General features: G+C 49.6%; 4 protein-coding genes across 4 annotated transcripts; 1 reads left to right on the top strand and 3 right to left on the bottom strand.

Annotated features, from left to right (window-relative positions):
- Window positions 1–4: 4 nt before the first annotated feature.
- LOC133417723 (gastrula zinc finger protein XlCGF57.1-like) lies at window positions 5–3982 on the bottom strand. The gene is made up of 2 exons (XM_061705761.1): window positions 3634–3982; window positions 5–2630 (listed from the first exon to the last, which is right to left on the bottom strand). Exons 1-2 carry the CDS (start codon window positions 3650–3652, stop codon window positions 1219–1221), a joined length of 1431 nt encoding a protein of 476 aa, XP_061561745.1. The 5' UTR covers window positions 3653–3982; the 3' UTR covers window positions 5–1218.
- Window positions 3983–4844: 862 nt separating this feature from the next.
- LOC133417812 (gastrula zinc finger protein XlCGF52.1-like) lies at window positions 4845–8368 on the bottom strand. Its single transcript, XM_061705943.1, has 2 exons — window positions 8132–8368; window positions 4845–7364 (listed from the first exon to the last, which is right to left on the bottom strand). Exons 1-2 carry the CDS (start codon window positions 8235–8237, stop codon window positions 6145–6147), a joined length of 1326 nt encoding a protein of 441 aa, XP_061561927.1. The 5' UTR covers window positions 8238–8368; the 3' UTR covers window positions 4845–6144.
- A 1132-nt stretch (window positions 8369–9500) lies between these two features.
- Window positions 9501–11960, bottom strand: LOC133418295 (chymotrypsin B-like). Its single transcript, XM_061706854.1, has 6 exons — window positions 11909–11960; window positions 11722–11825; window positions 11132–11211; window positions 10795–11057; window positions 10300–10433; window positions 9501–9662 (listed from the first exon to the last, which is right to left on the bottom strand). Exons 1-6 carry the CDS (start codon window positions 11958–11960, stop codon window positions 9501–9503), a joined length of 795 nt encoding a protein of 264 aa, XP_061562838.1.
- Window positions 11961–14878: 2918 nt separating this feature from the next.
- Window positions 14879–17380, top strand: LOC133399405 (galanin receptor type 1-like). Its single transcript, XM_061670985.1, has 3 exons — window positions 14879–15532; window positions 15708–15773; window positions 17063–17380. The coding sequence occupies exons 1-3, from the start codon at window positions 14879–14881 to the stop codon at window positions 17378–17380; spliced, it is 1038 nt and encodes a 345-aa protein (XP_061526969.1).
- The last annotated feature ends 2038 nt before the right edge of the window (window positions 17381–19418 follow it).

Below are 19418 nucleotides of genomic sequence, written 5' to 3'. Positions count from 1 at the left end.
CGACGATCATCACCAGAAGTTACGGCGACGTTTCTACTCATGGCAACTCCGACCTCTGAAAATATTACAACCATTGGAGCAATATTTGGGACTTTAGGGACGTCACGTGTCTTCTTTATTCTCAAATGGTCGGTCTATAAAATCGTAAACACCGGGCCGATTCTTCTGACATTTTCAGAGTTGTAAGTGGGGACTCATTGTTACACTTTTTTTTTTTTATGCCATATTCACTTCTCTGTAGACTTTACACCGATTTTATCGGCCGATATTTAGCACTTTATGGCGATCGGCTTTCATGTCACAAGTTGTCAGCACAGAGCAACCAAAGATGACAAACGGCGAGATGAGGGCTTCCTTCATGTTTACACACATGACATCATATTCATAGCAGTAAATGATACACGGTACGCAAATTGACCTTTGCCCGAAGACGCCAAGCCATGGAGAAAACGGACATTGGGCTTCAAACAATCGTGTCATCAATACTAGTGACGATCGCTCGCCAAAGCATATACAGGTGGTCAGCCATTCCGTGTTCCGCGTCGGTCACGTGGCGTTCAAGTTCTTATTTTTGCACTTAAGATCATGGAACAAATGTAAATATCAGACACACAGAACCCAAGTGAACTTAAAATGCTGCTGCTAAATGGCGATTTCAGCTTGAGGTCACAAACGGATGGCCGAACATTCTCCTTCAGGATTTTCTGTTGAAGAGCAACATTCATGGCTCCGTCAATCACAGCAAGTCGTCCAGGTCTCGAAGGAGGAAAGCAGCCCCAGACCATCTGAACCCACGCTGCCCGCACCAAAGTCAGGCGAGTGGACCAATACACCATCATTGGCAATCTTCCCCCCCCCCCCCCCCCACCCCCGCCCCCTTAATAAAATAATAAATAAAATTACCATTTTAAAAAAACATTTGAAGTTCACTTGGGTTATAGTTGTCTGATATTTACATTTGTTTGATGAGCTTAAACATTAAAGTGGGGGAAACGATGCAAAAACATAAGAATTTGAGAAGGGGGGGGGGGGGGGCCAATACCTACATTTGCAAAGACATCTTTCGATCACTGCTCGTAAGCCAAACAAAAGACGCAGCGAGTGCAACGCCGGTCAGTTTTTTCTCGAAGTTTTAAGAGCCGGAAGCGGCCCGAAATGAGGCAGAGGCGGTCGCGTCCCCGTGCCTGCTCGGAGGAGACAGTTTCGTTGTCGAGGGCATCAAGAGTGCGTTTTGTTTCCCGAGCACGCGTGTTTGTCGAGCTGGAATTTATACGTGAACCTTTCCTGGCAAGTGTGACAGGCGAACGTTTTCTCTCCCGTGTGCTTCCTGGTGTGGATGAGCAGACTGTTTTTCCTGGTGAACCTTTTGGCACAAACCAGGCATGCGAAGGGTTTCTCACCGCTGTGCGTCCTGGCGTGGGCCAACAGGTTCCCTCTCTGGGCGAAGCTTTCGCCGCAAACGTCGCAGGCAAACGGCTTCTCGTGCGTGTGCGTCCTGGTGTGCGACATCAAACTGCTCTTTTCGGCGAAGGCTTGACCGCAAGACGAGCACGTGAAGGGTTTCTCGCCCGTGTGCGTTCTGGTGTGCTTCACTAAGGTGCTTTTCTGGGAGAAAGTTTGACCGCAAACGGAGCAAATGAAAGGTTTTTCCCCCGTGTGTGTCTGTGCGTGTCTGGCCAGAGATGTCTGTGAGCTAAAACTGGTATTGCACACGGAACACGCAAACGGTTTCTCTCCGGTGTGCGTCCGCGTGTGTGCTTTCAAGCTTCTCTTCACGTTGAAGCTTTTGGCGCACACGGAGCAAGAGAAAGGTTTCTCGTCCGAGTGCGTCTTCATGTGTCGGATTAACGTGGTCTGGTAGCTGAAAGTCATGTTGCACACGGCGCATGAGAAAGGTTTCTCTCCGGTGTGCGTCCTGGTGTGCTCTTTCAAGGTGATCTTCCTGGAGAAAGTTTTCCCGCAGACGGAGCAGGAGAAGGGTCTCTCGCCCGTGTGCGTTCTCATGTGATGAACCAACGCCGAGCGGAGGCTGTAACTGGCGCCGCACTCGGAGCACGAGAACGGTTTTTCGCCCGTGTGGGTCCTGGTGTGCGAGACCATTTGGCCCCTTTGGGCGAATCTCTCGCCGCAAAATGAACAAGTGTGAGGTTTCTCTCCCGTGTGCGTCCTCATGTGTTGGTTTAGCGTGGATCTGGTGTTGAATTTGCTGTCGCACACGGAGCAGGAGAAAGGTTTCTCGCCCGTGTGCGTTCTCGTGTGCGCGACCATATGCGCTTTGCGGCGGAATCCTCGGCCGCAAAACGAGCACGCGAATGTTTTCCCCCCCATGTGACTTCTCATGTGCGCCGTTAAATTCCTCTTGTAGCCAAACGTTTTGTCGCACTGAGAACATTTCAAGAGTTGATCACCTTGCGAGTGCTCTTCCTCGTCATTTTCGTTTTCGCTGTCCAAGGGTGGAGCGGCTTGGGATGCCCTCCTCTGAGCACGTTCGTCATCCTCTTCATCTTCGCTCTTCACGATGACACGAATCACCTCCTGGTTGATGTCCACTTCCTGCTCTTCCTCTTTGACGTGGGACGGCTCCTCGTCTTCATCTTTAGAGCGACGGGGGACGTCTTCTTGACGGACGTCTGCGGGACAATTGAGACAAACGCACGCGCTCGGGATGAGTCACATCGTTATCGTGTCTACGAAGAAATACACACACACATGCATACATTGGATAGAAACAGTCTACACAAACATTAGAAAAACACGAAAAAAATTAGACCGAGATAAATCATTTGAAAGATCTTTTTCCACCATTAATGTGACTGACAACTCACTTTCAAAGGGGGGGGGGGGGGGGGTGGGTGGTTCACTAACCCATGTAACCCAAGTGAACTTAAAATGCTGTTTTGAAAACAGGGATTTCATTTAATGCGACAATCCACAACTTTTTTTGTTTTTGTTCAAAGCATTTCATTCGCTCATCGGTGATGTACACCTGAGGTCCTCCTCGTTTGCTTGAGCTCCATGTATATAATAGTTAGACTACCATACCACGATGACATTTGAACTTGTAATTGTAACCGACTTCGTTTCCAAAGTCATCTTGCGATGCTGGTCGTCGGTCACATTCACAGTGGAAAGTTGTGAAATGATTTGCTTGATCTTACTGTGTATATCAATAACAATAAACAGAAAGCTGCCATTTGAACTGGGCCGTGTGGACTTTTTGGGAATTTACTTTCGGCGGATGGATGGATGGATAAATGATACGGAGTCTCAGGTGTATTTCTGCGCGCACGCGCACAATAAGATCATGTTCGAGAGCGAGCCACTGTTATTATTGCAACGCTCTCCTAATAAACTGGGTTTTGTATCTTGCTGACAGCCGTTGAGTCGTGGCCAACTGATCCAGACTGCTGGATTCCGAGAGAAATGACTTGCAGTCAAGTCAGCAACGGGGACGGCGACACTGCCGCCTGGCGGACGCAGAGAGGACCGTCCCACACGTGTCAATCTTCGCAAGTTGAAAACCACGTCAGGTTTGTCTTAAAAATAAACGCGCGTGCCCGCGGATCCACAAACGCGCCTTCGGCAATTGATAGGAGCGCAATAATAATAATAACAATACAATTATGAAAGCACCTGCAGCGCGCGAGTCCATGTGAGCGTCCGGAGGTTGACGTCGTCCCCAGCTCGGCTTCTGTCCCACACCACGACGATGTCTCCCTCACTTTTCGTGGCTCATTTCCACTCCCTTTGCAGTCACGGTGGCTCTCTGCTGAGCTGAGCTCGCCTTGCTAACCTGCGACGCAGCTAACGAGCTAAAGTGGCTTCGAATGCACCGAGACGAGGTCGCAGTGACGCGCGACGTTCACGCGGGATTTAGGAGTCCGCCGTTCGTTGCTATCGTGGGAATAGAACGCAACAACAGGAAAAAGAAGAACAACACGACTCATCGGCGGAGGTAGCCGAAGAATGGTCGCGCTGGCGATGACGTCACCAGGAAGAGGGAGCCGTCGCGTTTGCAGTGACGTCCGGCCGATAATTACGCAGAGCAGGCGCGACCACCGTCGATTACAGGACAGTAGTACAACTTAGTAGACTTTTCTAGTCATAATATTACCGCGTAGGAATTGTAAAGTGGGTTTGACTTTGTTTTTCATGTTGTGATTTGATGTAGTTTCACACAATGTTTCTTTTAATTCAGCATTGAACTTCCATCCGTCCATTTTCCTACCGCTGATCCGAGGTCGGGTCGCAGGGAGGGCGGCAGCCGCAGCAAGGACGCCCAGACTTCCCTCTCCCCAGCCACTTCATCCAGCTCTTCCGTAGTCTCCCCGGCGTGTCCCGGGACGTGCCCGGAACACCTCACCGGGGAGGCGTCCTAAACAGATGCCCGAGCCACCTCGTCTGGCTCCTCTCGATGCAGAGGAGCAGCGGCTCGACTTGGACTTGATTTATTGGTTATTGGCATCTCGCAACACGCAACATCCATTTGAATTGCTTTTGTTGTTGGTTATGCTATCCGAGGCTCCTTGAGATACGAGTTTCGTGTAGAAGTTGTGCACATCACATTGTAGAGTTTGTCCTGTTTTTTTTTTTTTTTAAATGATTTTGATGCCTCATTTTTTCACCGCTGAGAATGTTCTCAGTTGCCTTACTCGGTGAAATAAAGGTTCGATAAATAAACGAAGGCCCTTTTGAAAGTGTGTATTTTAATGAGGAGAAGCAGCAAAGCAAAACATGAGCTGAACGACGCGCTCGGGGACCCGACGGCACCCGTGCGTAAATTCACCAAAACGACAGCCGGATTGTAAAGTTTGACGTTTCCGGATCCCGACAAGATCACTTTATTGATCCCGCGACGCGGAAATTCCGCCAGAAATCTCTGAATATTTTCTGTCGACAGGCTGAGATTGAGAAACTCTCAGGACAATCAATTCCTCAAATCATCGTGGCACCTCTAACAATATTCTGAAAAAAAGAAGAAGTTGACAACAATGCCTATGTAACTAATCACAGGTGATAAACATTTACTGCGCAGACTTTTAACTTTTGTACATTTTTACAAAATGTAAACCCCATTTCCAATGAAGATGGGACATTGTGTAAAACAAAAACACAATAAAATGATTTAAAATGAAATCCTTTGCGACCTGTATTCGACTGAATACACTCCAAAGACATTTACAAATATTTCACGTTCAAACTGTTCAACTTCATTGTTTTATCGCTTGATGTACAGCTTGAGCCGCTCAACAGTCCGGGTCCCCGTTGTGGTATTTTGCACTCGATAATACGCCTGCGCACATTTTCAACGGGAGACAGGTCTGGACCGCTAGCAGGCTCGCCTAGTACTCGTACACTTTTACTAGCAAGCCACGCCGTTGTAACGCGTGCAGAATGTGCCTTGGCATTGTCCTGCTGAAATAAGTATGGACATCCCTGAAAAATTAGTTGCTTGGATGGCAGCATATGTTGTGCCAAAACATGTATGTACCTTTCAGCATTAATGGTGCCTTCACAGATGTTCAAGTTACCCACACCACGGGCACTCACACCCCCCCATACCATCACATATGCTGGCTTTTGAACTTTGCGCTGACAACAATCCGGATGTTCCTTATCCTCTTTGGCCCAGGCCCATAATTTCCCAAAACAATTTGAAATGTGGACTCGTCAGACCACAGCACACTTGTCCACTTTGCGTCGGTCCATGTCAGATGAGCTCGTGCCCCAAGAAGCCGGCCGGCGGCGTTTCTGGCTGTTGTTGATCGATGGCTTGCGCTTTACATGGTAGAGTTTTAACTTGAATTTGTAGATGTAGCCGCCAACCGTGTTAGGTGACAATGGTTTTCTGAAGCGTTCCCAAGACCACATACAGGCAATCTCCTCGACACAATGACGCCGTTTTTTTTAATGCAGCGCTGCCTGAGGGATCGAAGCTCACGGGTTCGATGTCGGCTTTCGGCCTTTCTCCAGATTCCCGGAATCTTTTGATGATTTTATGGAGCGCAGATGATGATATCCTGAAATTCCTTTGCAAAGTGTACTGTACGCTGAGAAACGTTGTTCTTCAACTGTTGAACTGTTTGCTCACGCAGTTGTTGACAAAGTGGATGTGATTGGCAAGAGTTCAAGTGTGGGGCAGCATCATTGCTTGCCACCCTTCTCCGCAGCACACTGGTGTTTGTCCGCCTCCATCAGAGAAGAAAACCTGTGATCGCACCCGTGAGGACAAGTGAACAATTTCTCCACGGCAGCGTGTTTCCTCATGTGCGTCCTCAAGTTGCATTTATGAGCAAAGGTTTGAGCGCACTCAGCGCAGGAAAAAGGTTTTTCTCCCGTGTGTGTTCTCATGTGCGCCACCAAAATGGCTTTGGTAGCGTAGCTTTCGCCGCACACAGAACAGTCAAAGGGTCTCTCGCCGGTGTGTCTCCTCATGTGTATCTTCAAACTGCACTTGGACGAGTACATTTGCCCGCAAACTGAACAGGGAAAAGGTTTTTCTCCCGTGTGTGTTCTCATATGTACCGTCAAAGTGTCTTTCCGGGTGAATCTTTCGCCACAAATTGAGCAGGTAAAGGGTTTCTCTCCGGTATGTTTTCTGGTGTGTACCAACAGAATGGCTTTGGTCGTGAAGCCTTCACCGCAAACCGAGCATTCGAAAGGTTTCTCGCCTGTGTGTCTTCTCATGTGGGCCTTCAAGTTGCTCTTGGAAGAGAAGGTCTGGTTGCAAACTGCACAAGGAAAAGGTTTTTCTCCCGTGTGCGTCCTCATGTGCTCCATCAGAGTGTGTTTCCGAGGGAATCTTTCGCTGCAAACTGAGCAAGGAAACGGTTTCTCCCCGGTATGCGTTCTCATGTGCGACTTCAAATTGCTTTTAGAAGAGAACTTCTGAGAACAAGCCGAGCAAGGAAACGGTTTCTCTCCGGTGTGCGTCATCATGTGCGACTTCAAATGCGTCCTCCGCGTGAATCCCTTGGCGCAAAATGGACAACTAAAAGGTTTGTCTCTCGCCTCGTCATCGGTGTCCAGCGAGTCGGAGTGTGGAGCGAAGCTGCCGTCTGCTTCCGACTGCAGCTGTGACGACTCCACTCGGTCTTCGTCGTCTTCGGCCTTCACAATGACACGAAGCAAAGGGAAATGGCTGATGTCAGCCTCCTCTTCCTCCTCTTTCCCACGCAGACCTTCAAGACGTTCTCCACCCTCCTGACTGACGTCCACGTCCTCTTTTTCTTCTTTGATGCGCCGGGACTCTTCTCCCTTCGCTTCCTTTTTTAAGTCGGGGCACTGTGGATTCCCATCTTCCTCGCTAATGCGAGGTGTCTCTGGTTCGGCCTCTTCCTTTTTGATGTGGAGGGGCCTCACGTCTGCAGGACACGAGACAAATTGGAAAAAGTCACTTTAACGTTATTGTCTCCCCAAACAGGAAGGGAAATCAACTGTAAACGGGAACACGTAGCTATAGCGTGGATAGGCAACGTCAATGGTGGAAAGGGCCACAATTCGTCATCAGCGCTACCCGGGGGGGGGGCCACATACTGCAGATGTGTTTATTCACCCCGTAGTTGTTCAATGCGTGTCTTAATTAACCAGCGGCTTGCATTTACCTTGCACTTTGTTTGTGTGAAACCCGGAGCGCGGGTTGTGTGCCTACGCCTGTCACCGTAGATACTACATCGACTTATCATACGATAAATAAAACGGACACAATAAATTGTCATTGGCTAAAAATATGAGATTTTTTTTTTTTTGGGGGGGAACCTGTCCTGGCAGATCTGTCTGCCTTTTGTGCTGGAACAGTTTTGCTGCGCAACAGGGGAGTTTGAAATACTCCCTCTGCTTATTTTTCAACGTGTGAATTATTCTGATGTTTGCAGCTGGACAGAAAACGGCTCCGGTGAGGTGTTTTGTTTTTTTTTCAATAAAGGGGTAGAATATTTGTTTGATCCCATTAATCAAAACATCACAAGACACCCAATTGACAGATACTTGGCTTATCAAAACAATTGTTAAATGCAGCGCTATTGTGAATAGTTGGATGTGTAGCTCTACATTCCATAGTCGATTCACTTTGCAAAGTCAAATGACTGCAAAACTTGATAGGAGGGTCATGAGAACGTCATGACGACACAACCTGCAGCGCGCGAGTCCATGCAAGCGTCCGGTAGCCGACGCGGTCGCCGGTCGTCGCCGTCGTCCGCTCTGCTTCTTTCCCACACGACAAAGATTTGGCGGCTCATTGACTTCGCGTAGCTTAGCTCGCCTTGCTAACGAGCTAAAGCGGCCCCGAGTCGTCGAGGCCGCGATGACGCGCGGCGCTCACAAAACGAACTTAGAAAAGACAACGACGACAACGCGGCTCGTCGGAGGAGGGAACCGACGCGCGGACGATGACGTCACGCGTCGCGCAGGTGATGGCGTCACCGGTCGTGCTATTTTTTTTTTTTTTTTTTCAACAGCAACTTTATTTAAAACGTACAATTTCGAAGCCGTTCACCTACAAACATGAACTTACGACGTTTGGGGAAGGACTGAAAATGATATGCGGTCTATGTGAAACTATACAAAAACCTTTTACCACAAATTGAGCAAGCAAATGGTTTCTCTCCAGTGTGTTTCCGCTTGCGCGCCAACAAAGCGACTTTGCCCTCCTTATCGTCCCCCCTATTGGCTGTCCCTACCCTGAGTCTGTTTTAATTGCATTTGATTTATTGTTCCGCATGACAATGTCAATGTTCATTAGTCTTAGCATTAGAATTAAAAGTGAATTGCTCTTAAAAGGGACGTACTTGAATTATTACGCTTTAATATCGTTACATCAGCGGCGTCACAAAACATCAACGATACTATCGTTTGTCGTGATAGTTTCGGGGCAAATATATCGTCCGAAAAAGTTTTGCTGTCGTGGCAGGCCTAGACACGTATGATATACTGAGAGAGAACAAGAGCAAAGGATGACGCAAAAAATATTGTACAAACGGTGTCAAAAATAGAGTAACACCTGCAATATAGCGGGACCACCAAGCAAGAACCGCGATATGGCGCAGGATTACTCGGTATAAGTTGTAGGGACTCATTGTTTCCGGGTTGGGACTCATTGTTTCCATGACTTGTGCGTCCCGGGACTCACACTTTTTGCAGATGTCCATGATCCCGGGACACTCCCCCCCCCCGCCTCAAACACAACTACATAAGCAACAATTTTGCTCACATTTTCACATTGTCCACAATTTTGTATTGACTGTATATGGTAAAGACAGCGAAGATATTTTCAATTTAGGATTGAGGTAACTGTGCAGTTGGCTGGCGAGCAGTTGAGGGTGGCCCGAAGCCGGCCCAGATAGGCTCTCCGGCAGGAGGAGAAATGGCTGGATGAAGATAATAATTCCGTTTTTACAGTGAGCATGAATACTGAATAAAGTCAAGAAGCCGTTGGTGAGCATGATACATTTTTTTTTTATTATTGGGGTTCCACGGGAAACACATTTGTGCTCGCTGGGCGTTTAGTTGCTGGCGAGGGTCTGGTCCACCCAGGCGCGCAGCTCGGTGACGCGGGCGTAGACGGCGGGCGTGGACGTGGAGCAGCGGCTGCTTCCCCAGGACACAATGCCCACCAGGGTCCACGCGTTGTCCTTCTCGCACACCAGAGGACCGCCAGAGTCGCCCTAAAGTGCACAAAGGGGAGCACGTTAACACGGCTAGCACAGAATATATATATATATATATATATATATATATACAGTGGAACCTCGATAAAACGGACCCCGATATAACGGATATCGGATAAAACGGATCGTAATAGTTTCCATTTGTCACTTAAAGTGCCATCGACAAAGTGTGTTATTGGCTGCTGTTGCTCACTGGCGCTGTGGCGCAATGCAAGCGGAGGACGAATGTCGAATGTGGGGCACTGATAGATTTGGAACTAGGAAGCACACTAATTCCTCACGGCTCATGAAAGCGACTCGCCTCCGATGAGGACGACTGTACGTCAACAGTGTCACCGTGACCAAGCACACCTGTGTGGTGAGTTTGGATAAAACATCTTCAAGCTTGTTTTTATATTTATTTACAAAAACATTGTACTGTACTGGGCATTTTAGGCTGCGACAAAAAAACCTACAAAACAAAAACTTGTTAATTTGGTACTGTACTGTCAAAAAACCAAACAAACAAACAAGTGCTTCAATATAACGGACAATTGGTTATATCGGACGACCCCGCCCTATTAGTTATTATTTTATGAATGTTATTTTTTTCGTGGCGCATCCTCCGATCCGAAGATCCGAGTGCCATCCTCACCATGCAGGAGGTGGCACCGTCAGCTCCGGCGCAGATCATCACATCGGAGATGTTGCTGCCCCAGGTACGCTTGCACTGCTCGTTGGACAGAAGGGGCAGCGCCGCCTGCTGGAGCTTGTTGGGAGTGTTCGGGGCTGGAAACACAAGGCCGCGCGGGCCCGCCGGCGCAGTTACACGACGGTCCAATCACGTTCCGGACGCGGGGGCCGAGAGCAACGGAAAAAGCAAACAGGAACAGGAAAACAAAGCGGAGGAGGAACAGGAACAGGACAATTAACCAAAAGGCGCAACAGGAAGAAGAAGAGAAAGAGGAGAAGGAGCAGGAAACAAAAACTTGGAGAGGAAGAGGAACAGGAGCACAAAGAGGAACAAGAAAACCAAGACACAGGACGACAAAGACGAAAATTACCAGCAAATGGAATTGCAATAGGGTGGAGTAGACAAAGAGGGACAGGTCGAGGAAGAGGGAAGACCCGGGCAAGAGCGCAATCCCACCGTTGTATCTGGTCAGGCCCCACCCGGAGGTGACGCAGGTCATGCCCGGGGCGAAGTCGTCGGCGGCCGCAGCCAGGCAGACGGGCGACACGTCGGTGCCCAGGCGGGCGGGCGAGCTCAGCTTGATGAGGGTGATGTCGTTGTTGATGGTGCGTGGGTTCCAGCGGGGGTGCGTGAACACCTTGGCGGGGCGCAGGACCTGCACCACCTCACCGGAGCCGTAGCCCTTATCGTGCTCGCCCGCCACCACGCGGTGGTAAGTCCTGAGGAAGGGGGGCGGGTTAGCAAACTACAACTCCCATCACGCACCTCGGCGTGACAGCAGCGGGGCAGGCACCTGACGTTGCAGTGGGCGGCGGTCACCACCCAGTTCTCGTTGATCAGGGAGCCGCCGCAGAAGTGGAAACCGTTGGATTGCTGCGCCGGGAAATGCAATGTTACTGACAGGAACAGGGACGGGAGAGCGAGCGAGAGGTCTCAGCGCCAGAAAAAACAGGAACGCAATACCAGAGGAACAGGAAGACGACGGCAAAGCCCCCAAAACACATGGGAAGGGGAACAGGTACAGTAAGATGAAGACAAAGAGGAAGAGGAAGAGACAAAGGTGCAGAAGGAGGAAGAGGAAGACGAAGGGACGGATAGAGGAACGGGAAAACCAATGATGAAAAGTAGCACGAACACAAAGAGAAACAGAAAACCAAAAGAGAATATGAACAGGAACAATAAGAAAACAAAAGAAACAAAAACCACGAGCAAAAGAGGACAGAGGATGACAAAGGGGAACGGGAAGACAAAGGAGAAGATGGACAGGAACAGGAACCCAAAGGAGAAGAGCAACGAGATGACTAAGAGGAACAGGAACAGGAACCCAGAGGAACATGAACATGACGAAACGGAGCAGAAAGACGAACGTATTTGGCGACTGACCTGCAGAGACACCTGCCAGGGCCACGAGTGCGGGACGGCCTCCTCGCCGTTGACGATGCGAGCGTAGCCGCTCACCTTGGGAGCAACGGCGGGCGTTCCGCAACCTGGCAAACGCAAGAAGAGAGCGATCACACGACGCCGGGCGACAACACCGACGTCTCGCCGCGTCGCCGTTCGGTTTTCTGACCGTAGGCGGCGCCGACGAGGGCAAAGCAGGAGATGATCCAGAGGACGGCCATGACGACGAAGACGACGATGATGCCGCCTGCTCGGCGACGCACGCTTTTATTGACCGACCGCACCGCCGGCGGCCAATGGGAGCGCAGTGCCCTCAGCCCACACCTGCTTATCAACGGGTCCGCTCGCACGCTCTGATTGGACGAGAGCTCCGTGCACTCAAACTCCTGGAAAACGTTAGCGCGTTTCGAAATTGTTCATTGTCAAATTTCGATGGAAACTGACTCATCTCACGATTATATCATTTGCTCGAAACATCAAGTTTTCATCAAAACAGTCACGTAAGCTTATTTCTCGATTAAAAGAAACTCATTTAATAATCTGTGAACCAGCGGGGAGAATACTTCGAAGACCTCCTCAATTCCACCGACACGCCTTCCCATGAGGAAGCGGAGTCTGGGGTCTCTGAGGCGGGCTCTCCTATCTCTGGGGTGGCGGTCCCCCTTTTTAAGAAGGGGGACCGGAGGGTGTGTTCCAACTACAGGGGGATCACACTCCTCAGCCTCCCTGGTAAGGTCTATTCAGGGGCGCCGGAGAGGAGGGTCCGCCGGGAAGTCGAATCTCAGATTCAGGAGGAGCGGTGTGGTTGTCGTCCTGGCCGTCCTACGCCCTCGGCAGGGTCCTCGAGGGTGCGTGGGAGTTCGCCCGACCGGTCTACATGTGTTTTGTGGACTCGGAGAAGGCCTTCGACCGACTCCCTCGGGGAGTCCCGTGGGGGGTGGCTTCGGGAGTACGGGGTACCGAACCCCCCGATACGGGCCGTTCGGTCCCTGTACGACCGGAGTCAGAGTTTGGTCCGCATTAAGTAAGTCAGTGGGACTCGTTTCCGGTGAGGGTTGGACTCCGCCGAGGCCGCCCTTGGTCACCGATTCTGTCCATAACTGTCCAAATCAAGTTTGGGAAATAATAAATCACATTCCGAAAGGTATCGAAGTGTTGAAATTGGCATGATTTCGAACCACAGGGATGGAAAGAAAAGGTATGCGGTGATGCAACAACCTGAAACAAAAGCGTCCAGCTCAATTCGTATCGTTAAAAGCTTATTACATCAAGGCTATGAAATAATGATTCAATTTTGAATCCAGATAGTTATTTGCAGAACACGTTAAAATCTTTTAAAAGACTAGAGGGGCTTCATGGACATTTGGGAATTTCTTTTGTAAAAAAAGGCAGAAAACAAGAATTATTCTTCCTTCTGCTCTTTTTCATTTGAATTGATTTTTTTCTGTGAACATGTCTGTTCTTGTTACTTCTGTTACGTCATGAAATAAAGTCAATCAAATAAGCAATCATCAAATTGCCCAAAAAGGCAAACGAATGAAACATATTTGAGTCGTCGAAATGTACTCCAAAGTCTCAAAAGAAATATATTTATTTGGCTTTATATATTTGGCCTTGCTGTCACCGATTGTTGCGCGTGTTCGCTTTCGCACGCTGATAACGCGCTAAACATGTGAACGGCAACATGTGCTCGCTCTGCAAACACTCCCTCAAAAAAAAAAAAACCCACTGAAAATGAGGATGACGAGGATGATGAGGACGTCATAAGGACTGCCAGCTCTTTGTGGAAACGTTATGGCTAGAGCCAGCTTCTGTAGCCGGGGATCGGATCGCCGAGGTTCCCGCCTTTGGCCACCGCCCAGCTCGCACTGCACCCGACCCCCTGCGGCCCCTCCCGCGGGTGGTGAGCCCATGGGAAGGGTGCACTCTTTGTTATATTGCAGCCATTTGCTAAAATCATTTCTGTTCCTTTTTTTCCTCACTGATGTACACACGGCACCCCATATTGACAGGGGGGAAACAAAACGGAATTGTTGAATTTTGTACAGATTTACTGAAAAAGAAAAACTGAAATATGATGGTGACACTGATGGTGTAGTGGTCCCCTCCCCTGACTTTGGTGCGGGCAGCGTGGGTTCAGTTCCCACTCAGTGACGGTGCACATGGTTGTCTGTGTCTATACGTGCCCTGCGACTGACTGGCGACCAGTTCGGGGTGTAGTCCGTCTTTCGCCCGAAGTCAGCTGGGATAGGCTCCGGCGCCCCTTCTTCTTGACCTCTCTCACCGAGCCTCTTCTCCCCCAGTTGCTCAGTTCAGCTCTAGGAAGGGTTCCGGTCGTCCCAAACGTCTTCCGCGTCAGGATTATGGCGGCCACTGTGCTCTTAGGAACCTGAAGTGCAGCAGAATATTTTTTGGTAACCTTGGCCAGATCCGTGCCTCGCCACAATTCTGTCTCTCTGAGCTCTTCAGGCAGTTCCTTTGACCTCATGATTCTCATTGGCTCTGACATGCACTGTGAGCTGTAAGGTCTTACATGGACAGGGGCGTGGCTTTCCTAATCGAGTCCAATCGGTATAAGCAAACACAGCTGGACTCCGATGAAGATGGAGAACCATCTCCAGGAGGATCAGAAGAAATGGACGGCGCCCGGGTTCAATATACGAGTGTCACAAGCAAAGGGTCTGAATACTTCTGGCTGTGCGATGTTTCAGTTTTTCTTTTTGACTAAATCTGTAAGAATTTCAACAATTCCGGTTTTTTTTTTCCCTGCCAATTTCGGGTGCTGTGTGCACATTAATGAGGGAAACCATGGACTTCCATGCTTTTATCAAATGGCTGCAATATAATAAGGAGTGAAAAATTGAAGGGCGTCTGAATGCTTTCCGTACCCACTTTACATGCCCGCACGTAACCACAGAGACGCACGCGCACACTCATTCATAAATGAATGAAAACCGAACTTTATTGTGACGAATGTGTGACCCTTGAGATTGAAGTGTTCTTGTGAAGCTTGCGACGTCTGCTTGCTTTAACTTTGAAAATAAGCGAGAGGAAGTGAACTCGTTCCAACTCGGTGACGTGGTGCTCCGTTTAGCGCGCGCGTGCGTCTTCTCTCGCTCCCGGCTCCTGCGCTTCCGACATGCCGCAGCCGGCCAACGAGTCTTGGGGGCCCGGCCGTCCGGGCCCGGAGGCGGTGGCGGTGCCGGCCTTGTTCGGGCTCATCTTCGCGGTGGGCCTGGTGGGCAACGCGCTGGTCGTGCTGGTGAGCTGCCAGGCGGGCGCGAGCGCGAGGCGGCGCACGGCGGCGCCGGGGGTCCGGAGAGGGAGCAACCCGACCGACGTGTTCATCTTGAACCTGAGCTTGGCGGACCTGCTGTTGCTGCTTTTGTGCGTCCCGCTGCACGCCAGCGTCTACTCCCTCCCCGGGTGGCCCTACGGGGGCTTCGCGTGCACGTCGGGCCACTTCCTGGCGTCGGTGAGCGTCCTGGTGAGCATCCTGACGCTGGTCGTCTTGTCCGCGGACCGCTACGTGGCCGTGGTTCTGTCGGGCCGGTGCCGCTACCGGACGCGCTCCGCCGCGCTGCTGTGCGTCGGCCTCATCTGGACCTTGGCGCTGGCGTGCTCGGTGCCGGTGGCCCAGAACCACGTGCTGACCGGGCACCCCGGCGCCCCCAACCTGACCTTCTGCTGGGAGGTGTGGCGGTCCGGACGGGCCCGGAGAGCCTACAAGGCCGCCGCGGTCGTGCTCGGCTTCCTGCTGCCGCTCGTGCTCATCTGCTGCTCTTACGTCACGGTCAGTACGATACGAAGCGATGACGTCACGACACCAAGTTGACGTCTTCGTCTTCTTGGAGCTTCGTTGAATTTGGGACTCTGGATTGTTGCCGAAAAACGGATTTGTGTACAGTCCAGTCAACATTGTCGGCAAATTCCATTCAACGTGATCCATTTCTGTTGTTTGTTGACAGGTTTTGTTTCATCTTCACAAAAAGATGAAGAACATATCCCAAAAGTCTGAACGTGTCAAACAAAAGGTACACGCCTCTCTTTTCTTTCAGTAAAACTCACCCATTTACGAGCCGATGACTTCAATAACTGACCGACTAACTCATCAACTCACTAAACTGACCAAGGGACCATTAATAGAAAACTAACATCATAATATGTGAACTAAGTAATCAAAGCACTGCCTCGAGCTGCCAGGAAGGATGAAATAGACTTAAACCTTACTGTCTGACTTGAACTAACTGACTGACCAACCAACTAACCAATCTTAAATAGTCCTCACAGTCGGGTCATAAACAAGCCGACTGACTGTGCATTCGTCGACCACTTTTCATTACCTTACCTTACCAACGCACTAACTGGACCATTAGCGGAACGAATGAACTAACAAACTGACCAAGTGAGCGACCGACTGACTGGCCGACCAATCAACCACTTGACCATATTCGCCGGCACGTGACACGCTCATCACCCAAGCAGCTAACTAATCCACCAAACAAACAATTTGATCTATTTTATTCGCAGAGTGACTAACTCCCCTACAAGCAACCAACCGGGCAGCTAACCAACTAACCGACCTAACGAACCGACCGACTAACCAAACAACTTAGAGACTTGAGCGTTGGCGGCGCGTGTCGCTCAGGGGCACGTCGTGGTCTCGGCCGCCGTGACGCTAGCCAGAGAGCAGCCTCGCTTCAGACGGGTGTTTACAGCAGACGACCTGTGGAGCGGCAGCAAAGGCTGCTGGGTAAATATTTAGACAACTCGTCTAAGAATAGACGTTTAACTTCTCCTGTCCCCCTGTAGACCCGCACACTTTGTAAGCTTTTTTTCCCCTTTTTTACATTGAATGTTTTTCCTAACCCTTCTGATGTCGCCTTACGTTCTATTGTGAGAGCATAGAAAAGCTTCTTTAGATATTACAGACTTGCTCGCGTAGATTTGGTAGGTCATCATCGGTAAGTGTACATTTGTGAGTCGTCGACACTCGGAAGTAGAGAGATGCTAGGATTTGACACTTGGTAGAGCAGACCTGGTCGTAGAGACTTGGTAGTGTAGAGTTGGTAGACTTTGTGGTCACTTGGTCGGAGGAGACTGGAGTAGAGACTTGGTAGCAGACGGCACATGGCGACGGCCCCAAATGTGGTACTTGTGGACACTTGGCAGCACAGACTCGTTTATACAGCGTGAAATCGGGACTCTGCAATAGAGACTTGCTTGTAGAATCTTTGTCGTGGCACTCGAGACTTGCGGGGAGTGCAGACTTGTGGAGTTTGATGAGTTTTCAGAGGCATCGCGATATTTTTGTGGTTCCCAGACGACGCAGACGGTCTTCCTGGTCATCGCCGCCTTCCTGATTTGCTGGATCCCGCATCACGTGATCATCATGTGGGCGGAGTTTGGCCGCTTCCCTCTGACGGACGCGTCGTTTGTCTTCCGCATCGCGTCCCACTGCCTGTCCTACGGACACGCCTGCGTCAACCCCGTCCTCTACGCCTTCCTATCCCACAAGTTTCGCCGCAGCTGCTGTCAGCTACTGGCCTGCCGCCGCCCCGGCGCGTCGCCCCCGGGAGGCTCGGAGGTGCGCCTGCGTATGGACAACCTGCCCAGTACGCCCTCTACCACCAACATATGAAGGCGGGACTTCCCGTCCGCCAATAACACCTTTTCGCTACTGCCGGGACCAATCACGGGCTGGCTGAAGTAAGTCGTTTGATTGGTCCGTCTCATCTGTTTGGACTCAACCAACGAGGACGAGGGCCAAGAGCAGTTGTGCTTTTTGTAATCTTTTCACAGAAGTGCACACTTGGAAGTGGAGACTTGATCATAACCACTCACAAGTCGTGGGCACTTGGTAGTCGTACACGTTTGATAGCTCATACTTGGTATTAGACAGATGCGAGTAGTGGACTCTCGCTCATATAGACTAGGAAATAAACACTTGAAGTAGACACTTAAGGTAGTATAAACTTGGTCGTAAAGACTTGGTACAAGATATTTGGTAGCAGAGCACTTGGTCGTCAATATTTGGTAGTAAACATAAACATTCAATAGTCGATACTTGGTAGGAGACACTTGGGGAGTAAACATGTTAGTAGAGACTTGGTGCTACAGACTTGGATGTAGACGCTTGATAGCGGAGACTTGGTACTACAGACTTGTAAGTAGACGCTTGGTAGCGGAGACTTGGTACTACAGACTTGTAAGTAGACGCTTGGTAGCGGAGACTTGGTACTACAGACTTGTAAGTAGACGCTTGGTAGCGGAGACTTGGTACTACAGACTTGTAAGTAGACGCTTGGTAGCGGAGACTTGGTACTACAGACTTGGAAGTAGACGCTTGGTAGTGGAAACTTGATAGTAACCCTTTAGTAGTAGTGGACACTTGGTAGAAGTACACATTTGATTGTAGAGACTTGATGGTGGTAGAGGCAAGCCACTGAACACATTTTAGTACATACTTGATAGTAAACACTTGGTACTAGATATTTGGTAGCAGACACTTGGTAGTATAGACTTGCTGGGAGCAAAGACTCATCAGTCGCGGACACTTGGTACTCGGCACATGTGGCATTTCATCACCAAGCCAGAGAAAGACACCAGTCAATGAATGTAGTTAAGACATTGTTATTAGAAGCTATTCCTGCTAACACCGGTTGCTAATTCCACGCTGTGCTGATTGATGCTGCAGCTCTGCTTACCTTTGACGTGATTGTGCTGATCATGTATACAAACATTAAAAAGTCAATTTTCCGCAATCTGCCCCCTTAACCATCTTCATTGAACCTCAACAAATCGTTTTTATCGCATGTCCTTGATATGCAACTTCATGTCCACGTACTAGTTTTCTCTTTGCCCTCACTAGAAGGACAATTCAGTGGACGAGGAGAAGGATTGTCATACTAGTAACATTTTCTCCACTACGAGTGCCACTTTTGGCCGACGACTATGCACTTAAACTTTACCAGTAAACAGAGTTGTGGACTCGAGTCACATGACTCGGACTCGAGTCTGACTCGAGTCATGCACTTGATGACTTTGGACCCGACGTGACAAAATGAGACTTTCTACTCGACGGGGACTTGAACAGCAATGACTTGTGACTTCACTCAGACTTGAAAAGCCTCAAATGCTCCGCACCGCTCTCCGTCACATACGTTTTGGTCTGTAGAAAACGACGACGTACGTAGCCATAATGTTCAGGTGGAAATGTTCCACAATCGTAGCACTGAATCGTAGCACTGAACATGTTATTGTTTTCCCGAGTTTCATTTCCTCTACCCACCGCAATGCTAACAATATTGCTAACATTCCCCCGGTATGAACCGACTCGCTCATTGACCCTTTTTACGACTATTGTATCGAATCCTGTATTTCTCGACGCATCTGCGTAAATCTGTAAGTAATGATCGTAATTGTCTCTGTATTGCTGTGTGTCTCCTTTGTTATTTCTGAAAGATGCAAAACATCAGTGTCGTGTTCTCAAGAATCACTCTTGTATTTCTTTTTCTCTTCACTTTATTCACACAAGCTAGCATTCGTTTGACGCGAAGCTACGTGCTTCTTTGCCCCTTTATGACGTCATAGTCTAGCCTAGGTCGTCATAAGTTGATTTCATTTCAACGTGCAACGTTATATTTTTCACTTCCAAATACGTGTGAATTAAAGTATTG

This window comes from Phycodurus eques, chromosome 2 (genome assembly GCF_024500275.1).
Source record: "Phycodurus eques isolate BA_2022a chromosome 2, UOR_Pequ_1.1, whole genome shotgun sequence".
NCBI classification, from domain to species: domain Eukaryota; kingdom Metazoa; phylum Chordata; class Actinopteri; order Syngnathiformes; family Syngnathidae; genus Phycodurus; species Phycodurus eques.
Note: the sequence above shows the minus strand (reverse complement) of the source record. Positions and strands in the feature narration are given on the sequence as shown.